Source organism: Pygocentrus nattereri, chromosome 19, assembly GCF_015220715.1.
Source record: "Pygocentrus nattereri isolate fPygNat1 chromosome 19, fPygNat1.pri, whole genome shotgun sequence".
Taxonomy (NCBI): Eukaryota; Metazoa; Chordata; class Actinopteri; order Characiformes; family Serrasalmidae; genus Pygocentrus; species Pygocentrus nattereri.
Genome location: NC_051229.1, coordinates 20,904,141 through 20,924,511, shown reverse-complemented (window position 1 = coordinate 20,924,511; position 20,371 = coordinate 20,904,141). Strand labels below are relative to the sequence as shown.

The window sequence follows — 20,371 nt, the reverse complement described above, 5'->3', positions numbered from 1 at the left end:
GGTGCTGGGGCCTATCCCAGTGGTCACTGGAGGAAGGCAGGAAATATTGAGTAAAAGATACAGGGAAAATGGGACTCCTTTAAACTGTCACCAGACCTCAACATCATTAAATGTGGTTGGGATTATTTTGATCATGAGAAGCAGAAAATCCAACTTGTAAGACTGAATTTTGGAGGTGTGGAAAAATATCCTTGCAGATTTCTTTAAAAAACTGAAAGCAAGTTTCCTGAAAAGAATGGAAGCTATAATAAAGTAAATACTGAAAAATGGGATATAATAAACAAACAGAGGGGGAAATATTTAGACTCATTTTGCTATTTAAGATACAGTGTGTATGTCCACTTAACAGTTACTCAAACAATATCTTTTGGCTTTGTAATTATAAATATTGCGGTGGTCATCACAGGCTCTGCGTGTTTTTAGATAAAAACTAACATTTTGCTGTGGCTGCTGTAGTTGTTGTTGTCGCTGTTGTTACTGGTGTAATGTTGTTTATTATGTCCAATGATGATGGCTTTCCAATGTTAGTTTGTGGTGTCTGAATACTTTTTTTCCAATTTCATTTTTAATCATATTTGCTTGTATGTTTATCCTTGTTTATGATTACAAGTATACACCTTTCAAATTCCAAAATTCAAAAGAGACTATGCATAAATCTAAATGGATATATGGACTGGAAGTATATTAAATAAAAATTAAATAATATATTATTATATTGTCACTGTAGCTTTCTCGTTTTTTCCTTATTGTCCTTTCACTCTTTCCATATCTGTTCCTTTTCTTCCATTAATTCTGATTTTAGTCATCTCCACTTTTTTCCTCTATTTTTCCACCCCTTCTCCTTCGCCCCCCGTTCCCTCTTTCTCGAGGGGGTTGTGGTTTCTGAAAGCTTTTTGTATGTTTCCCATCCCTCTTACTCTCTTTGTCCAGGAAAAAATACATCCGCATGAAACAAGAGACAGATGGAGAGAGACTCACCAGGAGTGTGTGTGTATGTGTGTGTGTGTGTGTGTGTGTGTGCGAGTAAGACAGATAGACAAATATATATATATATATATATATATATATATATATATATAGAGAGAGAGAGAGAGAGAGAGAGATAGATAGATAGAGAGAGAGAGAGAGAGGAGCAGGTGATGAATTTCTTCCCAAATAGGTGCCAAAGAGGACGACTGTGTGTTTGTGTGCACACAAAGAAAACACAGTTATCTGCAGTTTTGTTTTCATATTTTTATGTCGTCTTCATTATCGCCATCATCATCATCATGCCTTCATCATTTGTAAACAAACTCAGAGAAAAAGCTTCATCCTGGCCTTTTTGTTCTTGGCATAAATAGCATCAGTATCAGGTACCTGTGACCATAAAGCAGCGTAGTTTAGGACAGTAGGCGCCCCTTGGCCTGCACAAATTACAGCAAATGCTAATCTAGGGTCAGTTTGTTCCCTTAACACTGCTGAACCTTTCAACACCATGTTTATACTAGATCATGCCAAGTGACTTACAGTTGTACACAATATTTGAACCTCACCCAGTCAAGTTACATGTTTTGTTGATTTTCTACGTGAACATAAATGAACAAATCAGGGAACAGGGAACTTAAATGTGACAATTTTCTGCAGTTTCTATTTATCTGCAGGTATGTCAAAGTAGGGACCTTCCGGACCAAAGTATGGCAGATATTAGCCTTTACCCTCATCTAACATTCTAAATCAGTTCAAGAAGGTCTTGCTAATCAGCTAATATGCTGAATCAGGTGTGTTTAATGAGCAGTGTGAGTCTGCAGTGTTTTAGCCAGCAAGGACTGGAGACTCACATGTGGTTTATAATATTGTATAATATTGTAAAATGTGCCATAAATTTTGTACAGGCCACATTTCATGTTTTATTTTCACTCCAACATGTGAAACTCAGCAAATAAACTGTAATTGTGTATTAAAATGTACAGTTCTCTGTAGAGGATGTGTCAACATTTTTATCTAAAAATCAACAAAAAATGGATTTTGACCAGGGATGCCCACATTTTCCATATTATTGTATATCCAGATTGGACCCTGGCAAAATTTTAAATGTATATTTACACATTGTAGTCAAATGCATCTCCAGATGACACGAAAGCCAACTAACTGCCTGTTGCTCCTTATTTATGGTGTCGTCCCTTCTTCGCAAAACACATCACGATTCTGCACGCTGGCGTGATTTCCAACTTTGGAGATGGTGCCGACAGTAGTTTACAAAAAGTTGGCTGTTTTTGTCAATGTACTGAGAAGTTTTGTTGTAGGTTTGGTATGAAGGGATAGATTTACACTATATAGCCAACAGTGTCCAAACAGCCCTTCTAATTAGTAATTGCAGCTACTTGCTAAAATGCACCCATTGCTGATACAGACACTCAATTGCTTATACACAGAAATACAATCTATGTGGAAAAGCACTGACCAATAGAATGGGACACTCTGAAGCAGCTGCATATGAACCTAAGGCCACTATACCCAATGCCAAGTGTTAATTAGAGGGGTATAGAGTCCCCAGCATTGGGCTGTGGAACTGCATTCAGTGGAGAAATGGAGTGTAAGTCCTTCCCAGAAGATTCCTTTTAATACCTTGTATTCAGAAGAAGTAAGCATCTACAAAGTTTTGGACAAAAAATGTATTTACACTTATAAAACATCTGATTAAAAAGTGGTTTGAGAATTTAGAATTAAACATTTCTTGGGTGCATTTACACCTGCATTTTTATGACTGATCCTTGTCCAGGTATAATGAAACAACAAAGCGTAAACAGTGTGTAAGGTGACGTGAAACAAAAACTGATCCTAGATAAACTTAATCAAAGGCAGTGCATACTGATCTATGTGACCTCAAATTTTCCTTTCTCTTCTCATTGATTCAGGGTCTGAAAAGCTCCAGCCTGTCTTCATTCCTCTCGTTTCATTATACATTTAAGATGACCATACAGAATCCATCTGACACTTCCAGCAAGCAGTAACATGTTTCTCTCTAACTAACATGTTTTAACATGTTTTTCTCTGCTACACCAGTGTGTATTCATAGGAAGATTCAATTTACAGTGGTGCTTGACAGTTTGTGAACCCTTTAGCATTTTCTATATTTCTGAATAAATATGACCTAAAACATCATCATATTTTCACAGAAGTCCTAAAAGTAGATAAAGAGAACCCAATTAAACAAATGACACCAAAATATTATACTTGGTCATTTGTTTATTGAGGAAAATGATCCAATATTACATATTTGTGAGTGGCAAAAGTTTGCAAAGCGTTGCTTTCAGTATCTGGTGTGACTCCCCTGTGCAGCAATAACGGCAACTAAACATTTCCGGTAACTGTTGATCAGTCCTGCACACCAGCTTGGAGGAATTTTAGCCCATTCCTCTCTACAGAACAGCTTCAACTCTGGAATGGTTTCCTCACAATGACCGCTCGCTTCAGGTCTGTCCACATTTCGATGGGATTAAGGTCAGGACTTTGACTTGGCCATTCCAAAATATTAACTTTATTCTTCTTTAACCATTCTTTGGTAGAACGACTTGTGTGCTTAGGTTTGTTGTCTTGCTGCATGTCCCACTTTCTCTTGAGATTCAGTTCATGGACAGAAGTCCTGACATTTTCATTTAGAATTCTCTGATATAATTCAGAATTCATTGTTCCATCAATAATGGTAAGTTGTCCTGGCCCAGATGCAGCAAAACAGGCCCAAACGATGATACTACCACCACCATGTTTCAGATGGGATAAGGTTCTTATGCAGGGATGCAGTGTTTTCCTTTCTCCAAACATAATGCTTTTCATTTAAACCAAAAAGTTTTATTTTGGTCTCATCTGTCCACAAAACATTCTTCCAATAGCCTTCTGGCTTGTCCACATGATCTTCAGCAAACTGCAGATGAGCAGCATTGTTCTTTTTGGAGAGCAGTGGCATTCTCCTTGCAACCCTGCCATGCACACCATTGTTGTACAGTGTTCTCCTGATGGTGGACTCATGAACATTAACACTAGCCAATTTGAGAGAGGCCTTCATTTGCTTAGAAGTTACCCTGGGGTCCTTTGTGACCTCGCCAACCATTATACACCTTGCTCTTGGAGTGATCTTTGTTGGTCGACCACTCCTGGGGAGGGAAACAATTTCCTCCATTTGTACACAATCTGTCTGACTGTGGATTGGTGGAGTCCAAACTCTTTAGAGATGGTTTTGCAACCTTTTCCAGCCTGGTGAGCATCAGCAACTCTTTTTCTGAGGTCCTCAGAAATCTCCTTTGTTTGGGCCATGATACAATTCCATAAACATGTGTTGTGAACAACAGACTTTGATAGATCCCTGTTCTATAAATAAAACAGGGTCCCCATCTCACTTGACTGTCATAACATTGATTGAAAACACCTGACTTTAATTTCACCTTCAAATTAACTGCTAATCCTACAGGTTCACACACTTTTGCCACTCACAAATATGTAATATTAGATCATTTTCCTCAATAAACAAATGACCAAGTATAATATTTTTGTGTCATTTGTTTAACTGGGTTCTCTTTATCTACTTTTAGGACTTAGAAAATCTGATTGTGTTTTAGGTCATATTTATGCAGAAATACAGAAAATTCTAAAGGGTTCAGAAACTGTCAAGCACCACTGTACCAAACCGGCCAGTTCATTTCAATTGAACTTCCAATTCACAGATTCATAAGTTAATTCACTTTAGCGAGTGAGTTTGACACCACTAACAGAGTGAGTTAGGATATTATTGTTATTTTGTTGCCATGTGGTATTTTATGTTATGGTTAAACTGAGAAAGATTATTCAAATTTTATTAGAAACCTTTAGTCCACTGCCCTGAATAAACATTTGACATTTATTGAGGGTGAAAAAAAGGTTCAAGTGAACCATTTAATCTCGATTGTTAAGCGTTGCCACCAAAGTGACTGCCACAACAGAGGAAGAAAGACAGGCTTTCAAGCATTTGGAACCTTCATGGAGACCCCAGCACTGGACGTTTTCATCACCTCCACTCCAAAACATCTGGTACAATGCATCAGGCAACATTATGCTCTTGATAATGCATTGAATCGGATCTGAGAGAAGATGCAATACCAAATACAGTACGGTAATCATGCTTATTAACCATATTATGGTTTTAACAGGAAGATATGAACAAAAAGAGCAACAAATCAGGCTTATTTTCACAGCCTTCTTGAGGAGTGCTGGAGCTTAGAAAACATTAAAGGAATATGCCAAAACTTTTCAGCTTATACATTCATCTCTACAGCATGGTTGATCACCATGGGTAATAATTTTCATGCGTTTCCCTGTGTTTAGCTGCTTAGCAAAGAACAGAAAGCCCTCCAACCTCACAAAGGAAGCAACTTTGTAGCTGCTAAATTCTGTCATTTATGCAAACTATTTGGTAAGGTTTGAAATTCACATTAATGTATATTACATACTTTCTGAGATGAGACTACTTTCCCAGACAGAATTCGTGTTACAGGTGTATTGTTGTGGGCGGAACTTTCACTGTCTCCTGATTATATATGGATACCAAAAAACACCAGGGAAGCAAAATTAAGCGAAATTGCTTTTTACTGTTTCGGAAAACCCTTTGTAGGAAATACTTTGGTAAAATATTTCCATGTTCGCATACTAGGATTGTTTGAATGCAAGGGCTGTGCTATGAATTTGCTCTGTACAATTCAATACAATCTGGTGCTATCCCAGTACAATTTCTCTATCAGGCAGAAAACAAGGAGTGCCTGAATTGCCTTGTGTTCCTATGTTAATGTTAATACTTCAATATTTGTATCTTATATGTGCTTACATGTATGCACATATTTTCAGATTCAATACGATTTTAATCCCGAGAAGATTAAGATTTTTAATATTTTGTATTTTATAGAAATGTTTACAATGATTCTACAGACCTCTGATTCAACACCACACCTAGAACCCCAATAATCTATAATTGATTTATAAAAAGCCCAGTTATTTGAATGTGGTTGTGTGCATAACAGAAGCCCCACCCCTCCCAACCCACATTACTCTGACAGAAATGCACCAAGATGCGTAGTTTAGACAGTGGTTTCCACTAAAGACAATAAATGACAGGCCCTCAGACAAAAGCAAGGGGCACACTGGTGATAGCTTTAAATATGAATATATTGTTTCAAATTAGATTTTTAAATCTTTCAACCTTAGAGCTGTATAGTCAAGTATTTCATACGTTTATTCACAGAATCCAACAACTGCCCAATGGCTGCCCAAGTACGTAGAGTCAGTGTCTGTTCTCTTTCCAAGTTCAGGTAAACGCATCAAAATTACTGTTAATGGTAATCAATGGTATGACAGAGATGCAGGAGACAGAGATTAGGTTGACAAATGCTGAAGCATTCCTTTAAACTGTGCAGTGCTGGTGGCACACAGTGAAAAACATAGTGCACAAAACAAGCTGCAGTTTCTCCATATCCACACATAAGAATGCAGGGGTGCCTAAAGTCCTGAACTAAGCTTTCAACACAGAGCAGTTAAAACACAGAAACCCCATACACCTGTGATTCACATATCATTGATCGCAACTCTTAACATGACAAATTTCATATAACCAGGAAAAAAAAAAACATCAACATCATCCTTATGGTTATAAATAAGAGAATTCCTCGGACAGTCACTCTAACGCTGGTCTTTCGAGTCATGATGAGGGAGCGCGTGTGTCTGTGTTTCACCTATGATTGTTAGTACATAAAAATAATGTTGTAGTGATTTCACATTTAAAATTAGAGAGAAAAATAAAGAAAGTCCTTCAGGAATCAAAAGGTTAGATCCTCAATAGTGCAACAGATCAGTCAGTATTCTTTAAAAGAACAAAGAATATTTACATACACAAAAAAAAATTATAACAATAAAAATGCCTTCAGTTGAACAAAAAGCCAAAACGGGATGAATGCAAGATTGTTTATGCCTGTGTGTGTTTATGTCTGTGTTATGTTTGAGTGACAGGCTATTATACCGACTGGACATTCTGCAGATGAAGCATCAAAGTAGAGCATGATCTGCTGCTAATGTGACCTTGTTGTGATGTACTCTGATTTCAACATATAAATATAAGATTTTTAAAAAAGCGTTACAACAGCACCCACTAGCGGAGTTCATTATGCCTGCATGTATGTGCTGACCCTTAGGGCTGGGATAAGAACATCTGCTCACAGTATGATGATCATGCTTACAGACTACATCACAATTTTAACTGACATACATGAAGGTAATAAGCATTCAAAATTTGTGACAACTGTTGCTCCAAAAAATAAGCATCTGAAAACAAATAAAAACAAGGACATATGTTCAATTTGAAATCTTGATTACTAATCAAGGGCCCAAAATGTCATAATGTACGACAATATATACATATTTGGATTAATGCTAACTACGTCATAATTTTATAGCACAATATATAGTTACGCCAATATATAGTCACAGCCCTAGAGTATGTATGTGTGTACAGTATTTTGCAAAAGTAAGACCATCTTCTTTTGTTTAATTTCCAATCAAAATGGCCATTTTGTAAAACTTGATATTTCAGGATATACTTAAAAGGAGATGGGTAAGTAAAAGGAAAAGCAGGACTTTTCAAAACTGGAGATGATGAAAAGATATAGTGAAAATGAGACTCCTAACAATCATGAAAGACCTGCTAGAACACTAAAATTGTCACCAGTTTGACCCAGACCTCAGAATCATTGATTCGTGAGTGGATCATGAGGAGACAAAAACAACCAACTTCTAAGACTGAACTTTGGAGGTGTGGAAAAATATGACTACAGATTTCTTTGGAAAACTGAAAATAATGGAAGCTGTTATAAAGGAAAAAGTTGGACAAACTAAATACTAAAAATGGAATAACTCACACATTCTGTCTGTTTTGAAAGGAAATGAAGTAAATGAAGGGCGGTCTCTGACTTTTGCATGGTACTGTATGTATGTGTTGTCATATGGAAGGTGAAGAGTTTGTATGTGTGCACTTGTGTGTTGAAGCAGAGCCCCCTTGTGGTGGAGAGACTGAATTGTCCCTTTGTAAGGCCTCTTTACACTTTGGACTGCAGATGCACGGATTAAACGGCAGCATTCACAACAACGCTTCTACTGACATTGTTGACTGTATATTACTTTACATTAACAATCAAAACACATCTAACCGATCAAGACTAAACACTACTCAAAATCTCCAGTTTGCTCCTGTTCATCCAAACTTCCAGTTATGTAGGCTAATGGGGTCAGTGGATTAAGGGCATGCGAGTACAATGACCATCAAAAGTTTGGGGTCACCTTACCTTTTTTGAAATGCTCAGAGTAATGGTTGATTTTTACTGCTATTTTTCAACTGCATAAGAAAAAATATTTGCAACGGTACAGGTTATTAAGAACATCTTAACTCTCTTAGATTTATGTTGTCTTCCTTGATATGTATAGCAGGTTTTCTTCACCAACCTATTGTTAAAAAGCACATATTGAAACTGTTTTAACTCTAAGAAACTGAAGGATCTGAGTGCTTATGAGTGCGGACATCACAACAAGGGAGTAAAAAGTTTTGGGGTTTGTCATTATTTTAAAGACAAGTTAGTTCATAGTTTCTTTGCAATTATCGCAAAGAAACTGGCAAGATATAAATAGCTGTCTATTTGATATGTTAAATTACTGTAAATTTACAAAGAAGACAAAGCTAGGTGCCCCCATGCTTTTGGCAGGCAGTATAAACATACAGTGGCACCTAAATGTATTAAGTTTGTGTCAGGTACCAAAATGTTAAAGCAAGTGGCATTTATTTTAAACAGAATATTCTAAAACTGTCATTTTCTTTCTGTATTGTTGCAAAAGGTAGCTGCTGTGTTTCAGATTGTTATTTTTTGAGCAGTTTCTATGCAGGTTTGCATCCATTCCTTTAATAACTATAAGCTCATCAACAGCACTGTAAGAAAAATGGCCCCAGACTTTGATATTCCCACCTCTTTGCTTTACAGTAGCCTTAATGCAGTATGGTTGGAATTCTTCTCCACAGTTTCTCCACACAAAGAGTCTACCATCATTTTGATAATGTGCTAGAGGTTGTTTTCTTCTAAACAAATACTAACTTCATTCAAGTTTCCCAATGGTTGAAGTACCCAAATACTTTTGTGGGCCACTGTATGTATACATGTATGTGTGAGAGTGAGAGCCTATCACATGGTTCATTTAAACTGTGCCAAATGGGCTACTAAGCTACTGCAACCACAAATGGCACAAAAATATATTTGGGTGAATGAAAGTAAGAATGAGGTGGGCATGTTTTTGAATGCACAGGATTAAAATGCTCGGCGACTGGAGGTTAGATGCGTAACATGTCAGTAAATCTGCGACACAGTCATGGGTAACACCATCCAACGCTCGACAACACTTCAGCTAAATAAATATTTCTTTAAAACAGTCGGACCCCATCCCTCCATCCACTCATCTGCCCCCTTGCACACTCTAATCTCTGGTGCTTGATCTCTCTCACTTCAGCCCTTTCTCGCTCTGCCTCCTTTCTCTCTCCCTCTCTCATTCACTCACCGTCTCTCTCTTTCTCCCTCCCTTACTCACTCACTCTGACTCTCTCCAGTCCCCATCCTCTCTCTCTCGCTCTTTCTCTGTCCTTTCTCCCTCCCTCCCTGTATATCTGTCTCTATGTGAAGTTCTGAAGGGGTTGGCTGACCCGTAGGCAGCTCCAGTAGAGCGCTCTGGCCAGCGTCACCACAACCAGAAGCAGTACAGCTGCCCACGCAGCGTAGATACCCCCATACACCCGCGCCTGAGACCATGTCCCCGCCTGGAGAGGAAAGGGGAGACAGAGAAAAAAAAATACAGAGAATAAATAATATTACAAAAAAATAGTTAACAACCCCTTAAACACTAAGGCCCACATAAATTACCCACACATATAACCACAACTTAAATAATTTTACAGCAATTATAACTGTTTTTTACAGTTATTTTGTTTGTTAATTACCTACTGTTTCTACTAGCAAAATGTATCTTATATAATTCTTTATATACAAGATCTTCTAAAGTTCTATAGAGTATGTACTTAAGAAAGTGAAGAACTGAAACACTGAAATAGGTGCCTACATATGGTGGTGTTGGGAATCATACATTTATGTGAAACATTTATGAATATGTCACCAGAGACATTTTTATGATAGGTTTGAGATTTTAGCATTCATGTTTAAAAAATGTAAAAAAAATGTTTAGCATAACATTTTACAGCATTCATGGCAGAGAGGTACACAGCATATTGTAAATCAAATCAGGCACAAAGAATTTTCTGATTTGCAACTACTTATCAACATTGCACATATAAACTTATAAGACACATGTAGGTTCACTGCTCATTTCGGAAAATAAATAAAATGGCATCTTAGCATCTTGACCCCTGGTTTTCACCACCTGTTCATATCTTAACAAATGAATTTTTCTGAGATTTTTCTTCACAGTTAGCTGAATACAGTGCCCTCCATAATTATTGGCACCCCTGGTTAAGATGTGTTCTTTAGCTTCTAATAAATTGAGGTTTTTTTTAAATAATATAGGACCACGATGGAAAAAAGAGCAAAATCCAACCTTTATCTCAAGTGCATTTATTCAGTAGGAAAAAAATCCCACATTAAGAAATAATTGTTTAACATCAAATAATGTGTGCCACAATTATTAGCACCCCTGATGTTAATACTTTGTACAACCCCCCTTTGCCAATAAAACAGCACCTAATCTTCTCCTATAATGTTTCACAAGATGGGAGAACACAGAAAGAGGTATCTTCGACCATTCCTCTTTGCACAATCTCTCTAAATCATCCAGCGACCAGGGTCCTCTCCTCTGCACTCTCCTCTTCAGCTCACCCCACAGGTTTTCAAAGGGGTTAAGGTCTGGGGACTGAGATGGCCATGGGAGGAGCTTGATTCTGTGTGTGGTCAACCATTTCTGTGTAGATCTTGCCATATGTTTAGGGTCATTATCTTGCTGAAAGACCCAGTGACGACCCATCTTCAGCTTTCGGGCAGAAGCCACCAGATTTTGTTTTAAAATGTCCTGGTATTTCAAAGCATTCATGATGCCATGCACCCTAACAAGGTTCCCTGGGCCTTTGGAAGAAAAGCAGGCCCACAGCATCACTGATCCTCCCCCGTATTTCACAGTGGGCATGAGGTGCTTTTCTGCATACTCAGCTCTTGTGTTACGCCAGACCCACTTACAGCATTTGTTGCCAAAAAGCTCTATCTTTGTTTCATCTGACCAAAGCACACGGTCCCAGTTGAAGTCCCAGTACTGCTTAGCAAACTCCAAACGTTTACGTTTATGATTGTGAGTGAGAAAAGGTTTTTTCCGTGCATGCCTCCCAAACAGCTTGTTGGCGTGTAGATATCGTCTGATGGTTGTTTTGGAGACTTCGTGACCCCAAGATGCTACCATTTGTTGCAGTTCCGTAACAGTGAGCTTTGGAGAACTTTTTATTTCTCTTATCATCCTCCTCACTGTGCGTGGTGGCAAAATAAACTTGCGTCCTCGTCCAGACTTGTTTACCACTGTTCCAGTTGTTTTAAACTTCTTAATAATTCCTCTGACAGTAGATACGGACAGGTGTAGGTGAGTGGCTATTTTCTTGTAGCCATTGCCTGACCTGTGAAGGTCAACACACATCTGCCTTACTTGAATGCTATGTTCCTTTGTCTTTCCCATGTTGAAGAGAAATGGCCTCTGTGTCACGTCATAATTATACCCCAGGGAAACAGGAAGTTGTGAATTGCTAATTAAATGTTCCTACATACTTTGATTAACTTCGTAAACTACTGTAGAAGTGACAGAAATTCTTTAATTACATTTATTTCCTAAGAATTGTTAGGGGTGCCAATAATTGTGGAACAGGTGATTTTATGAAGAAAAATTATTTCTTAGTCAGGGATTTTATTTTCCCCCTAAAACTCTACTTGAGTTAAAGGTTACATTTTTCTACAATTTTCAGTGTGACAGTATGTTTCCACAATAAAAACTGAATTTATTTTAAGGCTTTTGACACATCTTAACCAGGGGTGCCAATAATTATGGAGGGCACTGTAACTTAAGCTCAAAATTCAGAAACCTTCCAAAAGGAATGCCGTTCCACCCTTGTCCTAATGCTTAGACTTCACATTGGACTTAAGGTGGCTGAAGTCTGGCTAAACTGAGAAATGCTGCTGTTTTTTTCTATTTTGTGTAATACATTTCTATATTATTTGTGTAATATCTCTGTAGCGTATTGTGTATCATCTCAATAGTGTAAACATTATACAAATAATTATGTATAATATTTGTACTGCATTAACCACATTGTCTAAATTTCTGTTTGTGTACACTCACAATCAGTCCAGCTGCAGAGATGCTGAAGAGCAAGCAGAGCAGGAAACACCAGAGACTACGCCTCCTTGGGTACCTCTGTCCAATAGAAGAGCTGCAGTGGGAGGAAGGAGGTGTTCTTAGAATGATTATCGAAGATGTTGCTTAAGCAATAGAACACAGGAGGGAGTCTATTATCCCGAAATAACATCAACCTTCGGCTCATGGCTGTGATTTGTTCACAGCCATGATGTTAGTCACCATAACACACAACTTTGAGTGTTCTATTGGTTTTATACAGCAGTTATAACAGTTATAAAAAAGTAAGAAATAGATAAATTGGCATTTAATGTTTTACTGTTAGCAATTCCTTTCACCAAATTACAGATCCTTAACAAGCAGCTTGTTGCTATGCCAGAGTGACTGACTCAGCTCACTTGATACATGGTCTGCTGTAGCCATAAAACTGCCGCAATATCAAGTTTAGCTCAGTTTTGTCAATTTTTGCTAGATCAATTTTAATGTTGTTTTGTTCCATCCAGTCTGTAAAGCATCTTATAGCCCATTTTGTTTGGTGAATGGTATTTGGTTCTTTTCTGGCTAATTCCAGTTTGTTCTGTCATGGCTTGCTCAGTGGTAATGACAGTTTCAGAATTTAGTCTAGTCTGATCTTCAGAGTCTGACTAAATTGGCTATATGTAACCTTAGAAGTATCCATTTCCTGTTTGTGTGCAAAAAGAAGTAAAAATGTTCAAATGGCTTGAGCGTCTCCTACAACCGTAGGTTGTCATTGCTTAGCAACTGTGTCACAGCAGAGTGATATAGTATTTGTAATAAAAAATAAATAAATAAATAAAGCTGTTATGGCGAAATATCAGCATGGTTAGAACGCTTCTCAACCAATCAGCTTGCATGGCTGGAACTAACTGTTGTACAAACATAGATATGCAATGGGGAGATCAGATAAAACCTAAATATAAATATATCTTATAAAACTAGAGACATCTTTTAACAAATCAGAACCATGTAGTGAACAGATATGAGAGACAGATAATAAAGAAATAAGTACAGACATCAGCTAGCTGACTGACTGATCGATTGGACACTCACACTTTTCTGCAATGGGGACATCGGGCCAGTGTCCTGTCAGTAAACTCTGTCCACTGCAATGTTAAGAAAACAATAACAGTGTTAGTGATCAAGCTGACAACACAGGTGATAATGATTATTAACAATTATGATGATTCCATTGTTCCATTGATGCGTAAATACTGCGGCTCTTGATTATGATGACCAGTACCAGGACAGTGTTGTTAGTGTTATTTGAGTGTGAATTTGTATGTGCACTATTACAAGCATTTGCTCCTTTATGATGAAGACAATATTAAACAGGCATTGCCTCAGTGTTATCGGTATTTGTGCATATGATGATGACGACGACTGCAATGGACTGGCAACCTGTCCAGGGTGTATCCTGCCTTCCGCCCTATGACAGCTGGGATAGGCTCCTGCACCCCCCACGACCCAGAAGGAGAAGCGGCTTAGAAGGTGTGTGTGTGTGTGTGTGTGTGTATGATGATGACAATGACAATGAAAGTACCAAGAAAGTGTTGCTGCAGTGGCCACATGACACTCGTGCTCCAGTAGGCTGTGGGTCTGGACTAGCAGGACCAGGGTGTACTGGCCCCAAGTTTATAATCCTCTTACTGAAACACAAAAACAAAGAAATAAATGTGTGCAAGGTGCTGCAAAGTGATATCTTATTGCTTCAAATGATTTTGCATTTGTCAGAATTCTCACACAAATATTTGTTTGTCAAACAAACTCTTCAGTCTAGCGCCTCCTGTTGTTTCTCTCCTTACTATTTCTTCACTTTCCATTTCTTAGACCACAAAATTAAAACCAAACACCATCTCCCTTATTTCCTCAGGGCGTCTTTCTCACAAAGCAAGCTTAGTTTGTGATTTCAGAATCAACAGCAGCTCTTGGACCTATCAGGGTTGTGCTTTTGACCAATCATCACATACACGTCATGCTAAAACAACGAGAACAAAAAGCAATTATCACTTGAATAAGCATTTACATTTACGGCATTTGGCTAACGCTCTTATCCAGAGCGACTTACAATTTGATCATTTTACACAGATAGGCCAAGGTGGTGTTATGAATCTTGCCCAAGGACTCTTATTGGTATAGTGTAGGGCGCTTGCACTGGTGGGGGATTGAACCCCAGTCTATAGCTTAGAAGGCAGAGGTGTTAACCACTACACTAACCAACCACAAGCACCAACACAGTGGCAGTGACAACATCATTGTGTTTATCCTTAACAAATGCTTTCCTTTCTGCATATTTAGAAAGCATGATCTCTTTTCTCCTCTTTGACATTTTGTGATATCTTTGAACTTGAAAGTTGACTTTGCTTCATGACACAAGGCCCTGTTTCAATCTTTTGGAAAATATCTTTGCTGCTGATGAAAGACAAATTATATTTTATTTGCCCTACGGATAACTTCCGAGATCATGGGCAAAAATCCAATCACCACATGAGATGACTTTTATTCTGTAGGTTATTCAATTTTTTTTTCACATACAGTTGATCCAACCTGAAGTGCCTTGAGGATAAAAATGCTTCATGCAAAACCTGGTTAGCACTATGCACTGGTCCCACCCAGCTTTCACACATTAACATTTTCAGGTGAAGCACTCCTTTAAACTAACAACTTTTTTTTTTTGCCCCAGAGCTACATGGCTAATGCGGTTGACTAGTAAAGGAAGCGTACACCTCACAAATTAGCATGAGGCAAACAACATGTCTAAATCAGCTCACACTTGCATTCAACTCTACTGATTTGTTAAGTGATCTCAATTAGACTGTATATGGGGTTTCTGATATCTGTTACATACTGTTCTCTATGAAAGTCTAACAAAAGTTGCATAGCAAAAAAACTGTAATAGCAGCCATGTTTAAAATCTGCATATTGTCTGTACTTCTGTCTATTTTGCTGAAATATTTGTTTGATGTTATGCAAACTGGACATATGTTTTTGTCCCTTTCTCACCAGTACGGCCGCGGGCAGGCGATCCGCTGAGACGTGACCTTGCAGATGAGCAGACAGTTACAGGGACAGCGCACATACTTCTTCCCTGCTGGGGCATTCTTTATGGGCTGCAGAGAGACAAAAAGAATAAGAGTTAGGGCAAGAAAGGCAATGTCGGTGGGGTGGAAAGAAAAAGTAAAAAGGACATGGATTCAGATAGAGGCAGGCTGTGGCATGGTTGGAGAGAGAGATTTTAGCCAGCTTACAGGGAAGATGTAGTTTGATCGCTACCTGCGTCGCCCCTATTCTGTTTCAGTGCAACAGAAAGTCACACGACTGAACGCAGATGATTCATTACTAAACACAAGACACTGTTATGGCAGACATGGCTCTGAAAGGAGAAGCAAAGGTATGAATATCTTGTACTTTCACTTCTTTCACTTCTGCTACCTAACATTAGCATCGACCAAATGCTGCCCTTTGTACATGTAGCTTATCCAAGTGTTTTATTTTTAGGGTCTTACATTCTGTTAAGCTCACCCTTTAAGGCTAGCCATATGGTTACAGTTGTGTAGGCGTAAAGACAGGATTATAGTTTAAAGTTATATAACTATACTGTAGATACTGGGGGTATGGTTAAGGGGGCCTACATATGGAAAAACATATTTTGCTACATTTTTTTATATAAAAGAGTCTGACATATGTAAACACTTAACAATATTAAACCATTCTCACCCCAGTCCATACGGTGTATATATTGAAACTAAGTTTTGAATTCAATGTTTTTGTGATGTCATAAAAAAAACATTTACATATATTCACCCATTGAGCCTACATTACTTTAGCCCCATGCATTCATGCTAAAGTTATGAGGAGTGTTTTAGTCTGAACTGCTTTTTCAATGAGGCACAATACACGTAAGTCAATTAGACCACAGCCCATTTCATATATCAGTCTTAAAAGTACAATAAGAAGAAAATAAGTCTGTTTAATTCTAAGTGACAAAAAAGCCTAGAAAATGGTCATGGAACATCAAAAACATACAAATAGGACATGAACCTTTTAAATCCATACCAAAGTATTGATGGGTGAGGTAAGTGAGCAATTTTATTTGTAAAATATAATTTTATGTTGAATAAATGTTGAATATCTTATGAATATCTAGCCATTTCTGTGAACTTGCTCTTATAAAAAAAATAATCAACTAACAAGGCCTACAACTCATTCTACTGCTCTCTGTAGGCTCAATGGAAACAGACAGTACCTTTTCAAGGACCAATGATGAAGGGGTCAGTCTACAACTAGCTAGCGTTTAGTCTTAGCCTTAGACGCCCTTTACACATGTACATGGACCACCTGATTTCTACAATCACATAAGCTGGGCACAACTTTATAACTTTTGTGTTCACCATAACAGCAATGAAGCAAGATATAGTCATTGGATGGGAAAGTTTGTGAAGTTCATGGTATCACATCTTTAGAACTTTAAGAAGTTTCTTTGAAGCATTTCTCCTAAGCGAGATATCCTCAGGTGTTTGCTGGTGCATACTTGTTTGCTTCCTGCTGAGGCATTTTTCATGCAACCCTGCTTTGCCCATTGGCCCTAAATACTCAGGCCTGAGGAAAGACATTTTATTCGATTACAAGTTATATTGAGGAATGACAAAGACCACCTCATCTGACTTCACACTATGTTAAAACAACAGTCTGTGGTTAGTCAGGGTCAAATTAGGCAGTTGAGCAATGAAACACACCACACTCTCCGAAGACAGTCAGAAGTCTGACTTGCAAGGCTAGTTAACACTTAAACAGAAAGGAGCGCAGCAGACGTAAGATTGACCATATAGTAATCAAAACTAAAATTACTTACACGTTACAACACAACTGACAAATAGCCTTCCAGCTGGTAAGAGAAAGAAAGCAGCTGTGTAACAGGGTTACATTAACACTCCAGCTTAGCTCAGAAGCCTTGCAGAAGTTATCTTGCTAAATTTTCAGATAGGCTAGGGAATGACTTGGTGGATGCAGTCTGGAAAAAAGTTGCTTACACATCTATCAACGTATTCCACTGTTTAAAAATATGTTGCACAGGCAACGCAATTGTTTTACTGCATGACAGTTTACTGTCAATGTCTACTTTTTAAATTTATCTGGTCACTCTAAGCTGGATCTAATTTCCATATCAAGCACCTAATCCAGGCTTTCATGTTTACACTCACATACCAAAAATATATTCTCTGCTGCAGGTCAGAGAGGTTTATTTACACGATATCTGGTCCACAAAAGTGTAGTGATAGGGAAACTCACGGTAGCTTCATTGCAGACACCGCACTTCACCACATGCTGGTGGATTTTGCCCTCGACGCTGATGAGGGACTGACAAACCCGGCAGCTTATCACAGGGGCACTGCCACTCTCAGGTGACGTCAGGGGCGAATAGGGTGGAGGATCCTCACCCAACAGTACAGACGGCTGAGAGGGACTTGGAAATGGGGGAAAACCTAAAAGAGAAAGAGATAGAAAGAGAAACAGAAAGACCAAAAGAGAAAGAGCGAGTCACCTTTAAAAGCTTTTTATTCAATCTCATTTGGCTGAAAGGCATGATGTAGACAAATCAATCATTACATAAAAGCCCAATCACAGCAGAAAATCAATCTTACCACACCACCATTTAGACGTTTGAATTCTGTCTTCACCTACAAACAACAATATTCTCACATATTTTCTTTCAAAGCTTGTCAAATCATCCTTGATAGTGAGATGATAAGGAAAAGAGGTAACATGATAAATGTGCTGATTGCGTGATCATGCTAATGAAGTCATTTTCAGTAAATCTACGATTAATGGAAGGGAATGGATACGCTGAGATAATGATACTGCAACCTGGTCCTTCTGTAAAGCTTCTCATCAATCTTTGACATGATAGACATTAAACAGAACAATACTGTAAACTTAGCCAGACATATTAGCATGTGGGCATTACAACTCCAGCTCAGTCTCACACTTTACTTTTATTTCTACTTTTCACATAAGCCAAACAATAAACCACTAACACTAACTTAACTTTATCTGAGGGGCTTTTTATAGCAAAGCCAATAAAATGTGTAGGTCCGATGAAGTATCACGTTTTACTAGGCTGATGTGACCAGCATAGGCAGTACTTTGGGGAGTCTAAAGAGGGCTTTGTTCCCAAAGCCATTTTCCTAAACTCTCGAATTAGGATCAGAAATGAGATTTGGTGTCGCTGAAAGGCGCTTTATGATGTAACTACTGGAATGCAGTCTCTCAGTCAAGTGTGTTTAAGGCTTAAATCAGCCTGAGAATACATAACCTGCGGTCGAGCATTCCAGTTAAATACGGCCACTCCAAAAACTCCCTTACACGAGAAGTACATTAACATCAGCTATTGCGCTCAAAAAAAAATCCCACCATAAATACGTTCCGCTGAGCATCAACCTGAAACAGCTCCTCCCACCGAGGACTGTGATTGGTCCATTTTAATCATCCGGCAGTGATTTGACGCTTCAGGAGTGGCCCGTCGGCCTGTCGATCAAATTGACATACAATGTTTGTGAACGTCATCTACTCAAACACACAATGTTTTATTATAATCGTTAAACTGTAAGGTGTACTGCGACCTCCGAAGAGACATTTGTGTAGAGGAATGTAAAAGAAAAGCAGTCTGTCCAGCCCTACCTCTCAAATGGGAATCCGTATTAGCGGTCAGCTTCTAAATAATTAAAAGAGGCGAGTACTCGCTCTCCCACAGACGAGCCAGTTAACGTTAGCAGCTGAAAAACAATGAGTGTGCATTTGCTGTTGAATTTGATCAGAGATGTCGTCTGACTCTGTCGATTGACAGAGCAAGCATGATACGATTAATTATCCTCTTATTTTTGCTAAATCGTTTAATCCGCGCGGCTCTGGTCGGGCTGCCAGGTAATCGCTACGAGGGTGCCAGCTAAAATCAGCCCAGCGACCGGTATGCTGACAAATTAAAAACAGACTCTTCCTTCTGGCGCGCTGGGCAAGAAACGTCCGAGTCACCGCTCATTCACCCAATCAGGCCACGCATGACCGCCCTACTGCTGCACATTAGCGACAAAATACAAAGAGCGTGACTGCCGATGTGTGCATCTCCGTGCTTGGCCTGGCCCTGCAGCTCTACAGAGGGGATTTAGCCGGGAGCTGCTGAGCTAGCCAGATCGCTATCCCGCGTTACTCACTTTGCGGCTTGTTGGGTTGACCGTACGGGGCCGGGCCGGGAGACACGCCACCGTTCCCACTGTTCCCGACGGCTCCGTCGCCGAGGTCCGAGAGCAGCGGGGACCGCTCGCCATCTGCCATGCCGAGAGCGAGGCGGAGAAACGGAGCGCCGCGTTATTGTCCGGGCGCAGCCGAAGAACCGAGCCAGCTGCGCCTGCGTCACATGCTTACACGCCGGCTGCTGTGGCAACGTATGCACGCGCGTGCGCGTGCTCTGCTGAGGGCTTAGAGGAGCGGTTTCGTTTTATTTTTACTATTTTACATCAAGAGGTGATTTTATATTATCCAACTAACATCAAGGACCGCCAAGAATAGCTGTAAATAGCTGTAAAAAGTTGTTTTTCACAATTATGATGCCACGACTATTGATTTTCAACATAGATGTGACCGAATACGTACACTGTACTGAAAGGGAAATTCCACCTACTTTTCAAAATGTGTGCATAAATAAATTATTACGATGTAAACAAAGTCATTCAGAGTGGTTTGATACGAAATGCGCCATAAACCGGTGTCAGTTTTATTCACAGTGATGGCGATATGAAGCAGGTACTAGATTCACGAACGCCTTCCTAAGAAAAAACGTAGGACGGATCTTAAGACAAACTCTAAAAACTTAGCAAGAATGTCCCGAAACACAGTTCTCGTAAATTATCAAATATTCTCTTAGTAAAGTTTTAAT

At 38.9% G+C, this 20,371-nt stretch overlaps 1 protein-coding gene across 1 annotated transcript; it reads right to left on the bottom strand.

The window, feature by feature from the left end:
* Nucleotides 1-6,212: 6,212 nt before the first annotated feature.
* Nucleotides 6,213-19,877, bottom strand: pip4p1a (phosphatidylinositol-4,5-bisphosphate 4-phosphatase 1a). Its single transcript, XM_017723246.2, has 7 exons — nucleotides 19,650-19,877; nucleotides 17,731-17,924; nucleotides 15,445-15,551; nucleotides 13,985-14,090; nucleotides 13,495-13,547; nucleotides 12,409-12,499; nucleotides 6,213-9,844 (listed from the first exon to the last, which is right to left on the bottom strand). Exons 1-7 carry the CDS (start codon nucleotides 19,768-19,770, stop codon nucleotides 9,701-9,703), a joined length of 816 nt encoding a protein of 271 aa, XP_017578735.1. The 5' UTR covers nucleotides 19,771-19,877; the 3' UTR covers nucleotides 6,213-9,700.
* Between the last annotated feature and the right edge of the window lie 494 nt (nucleotides 19,878-20,371).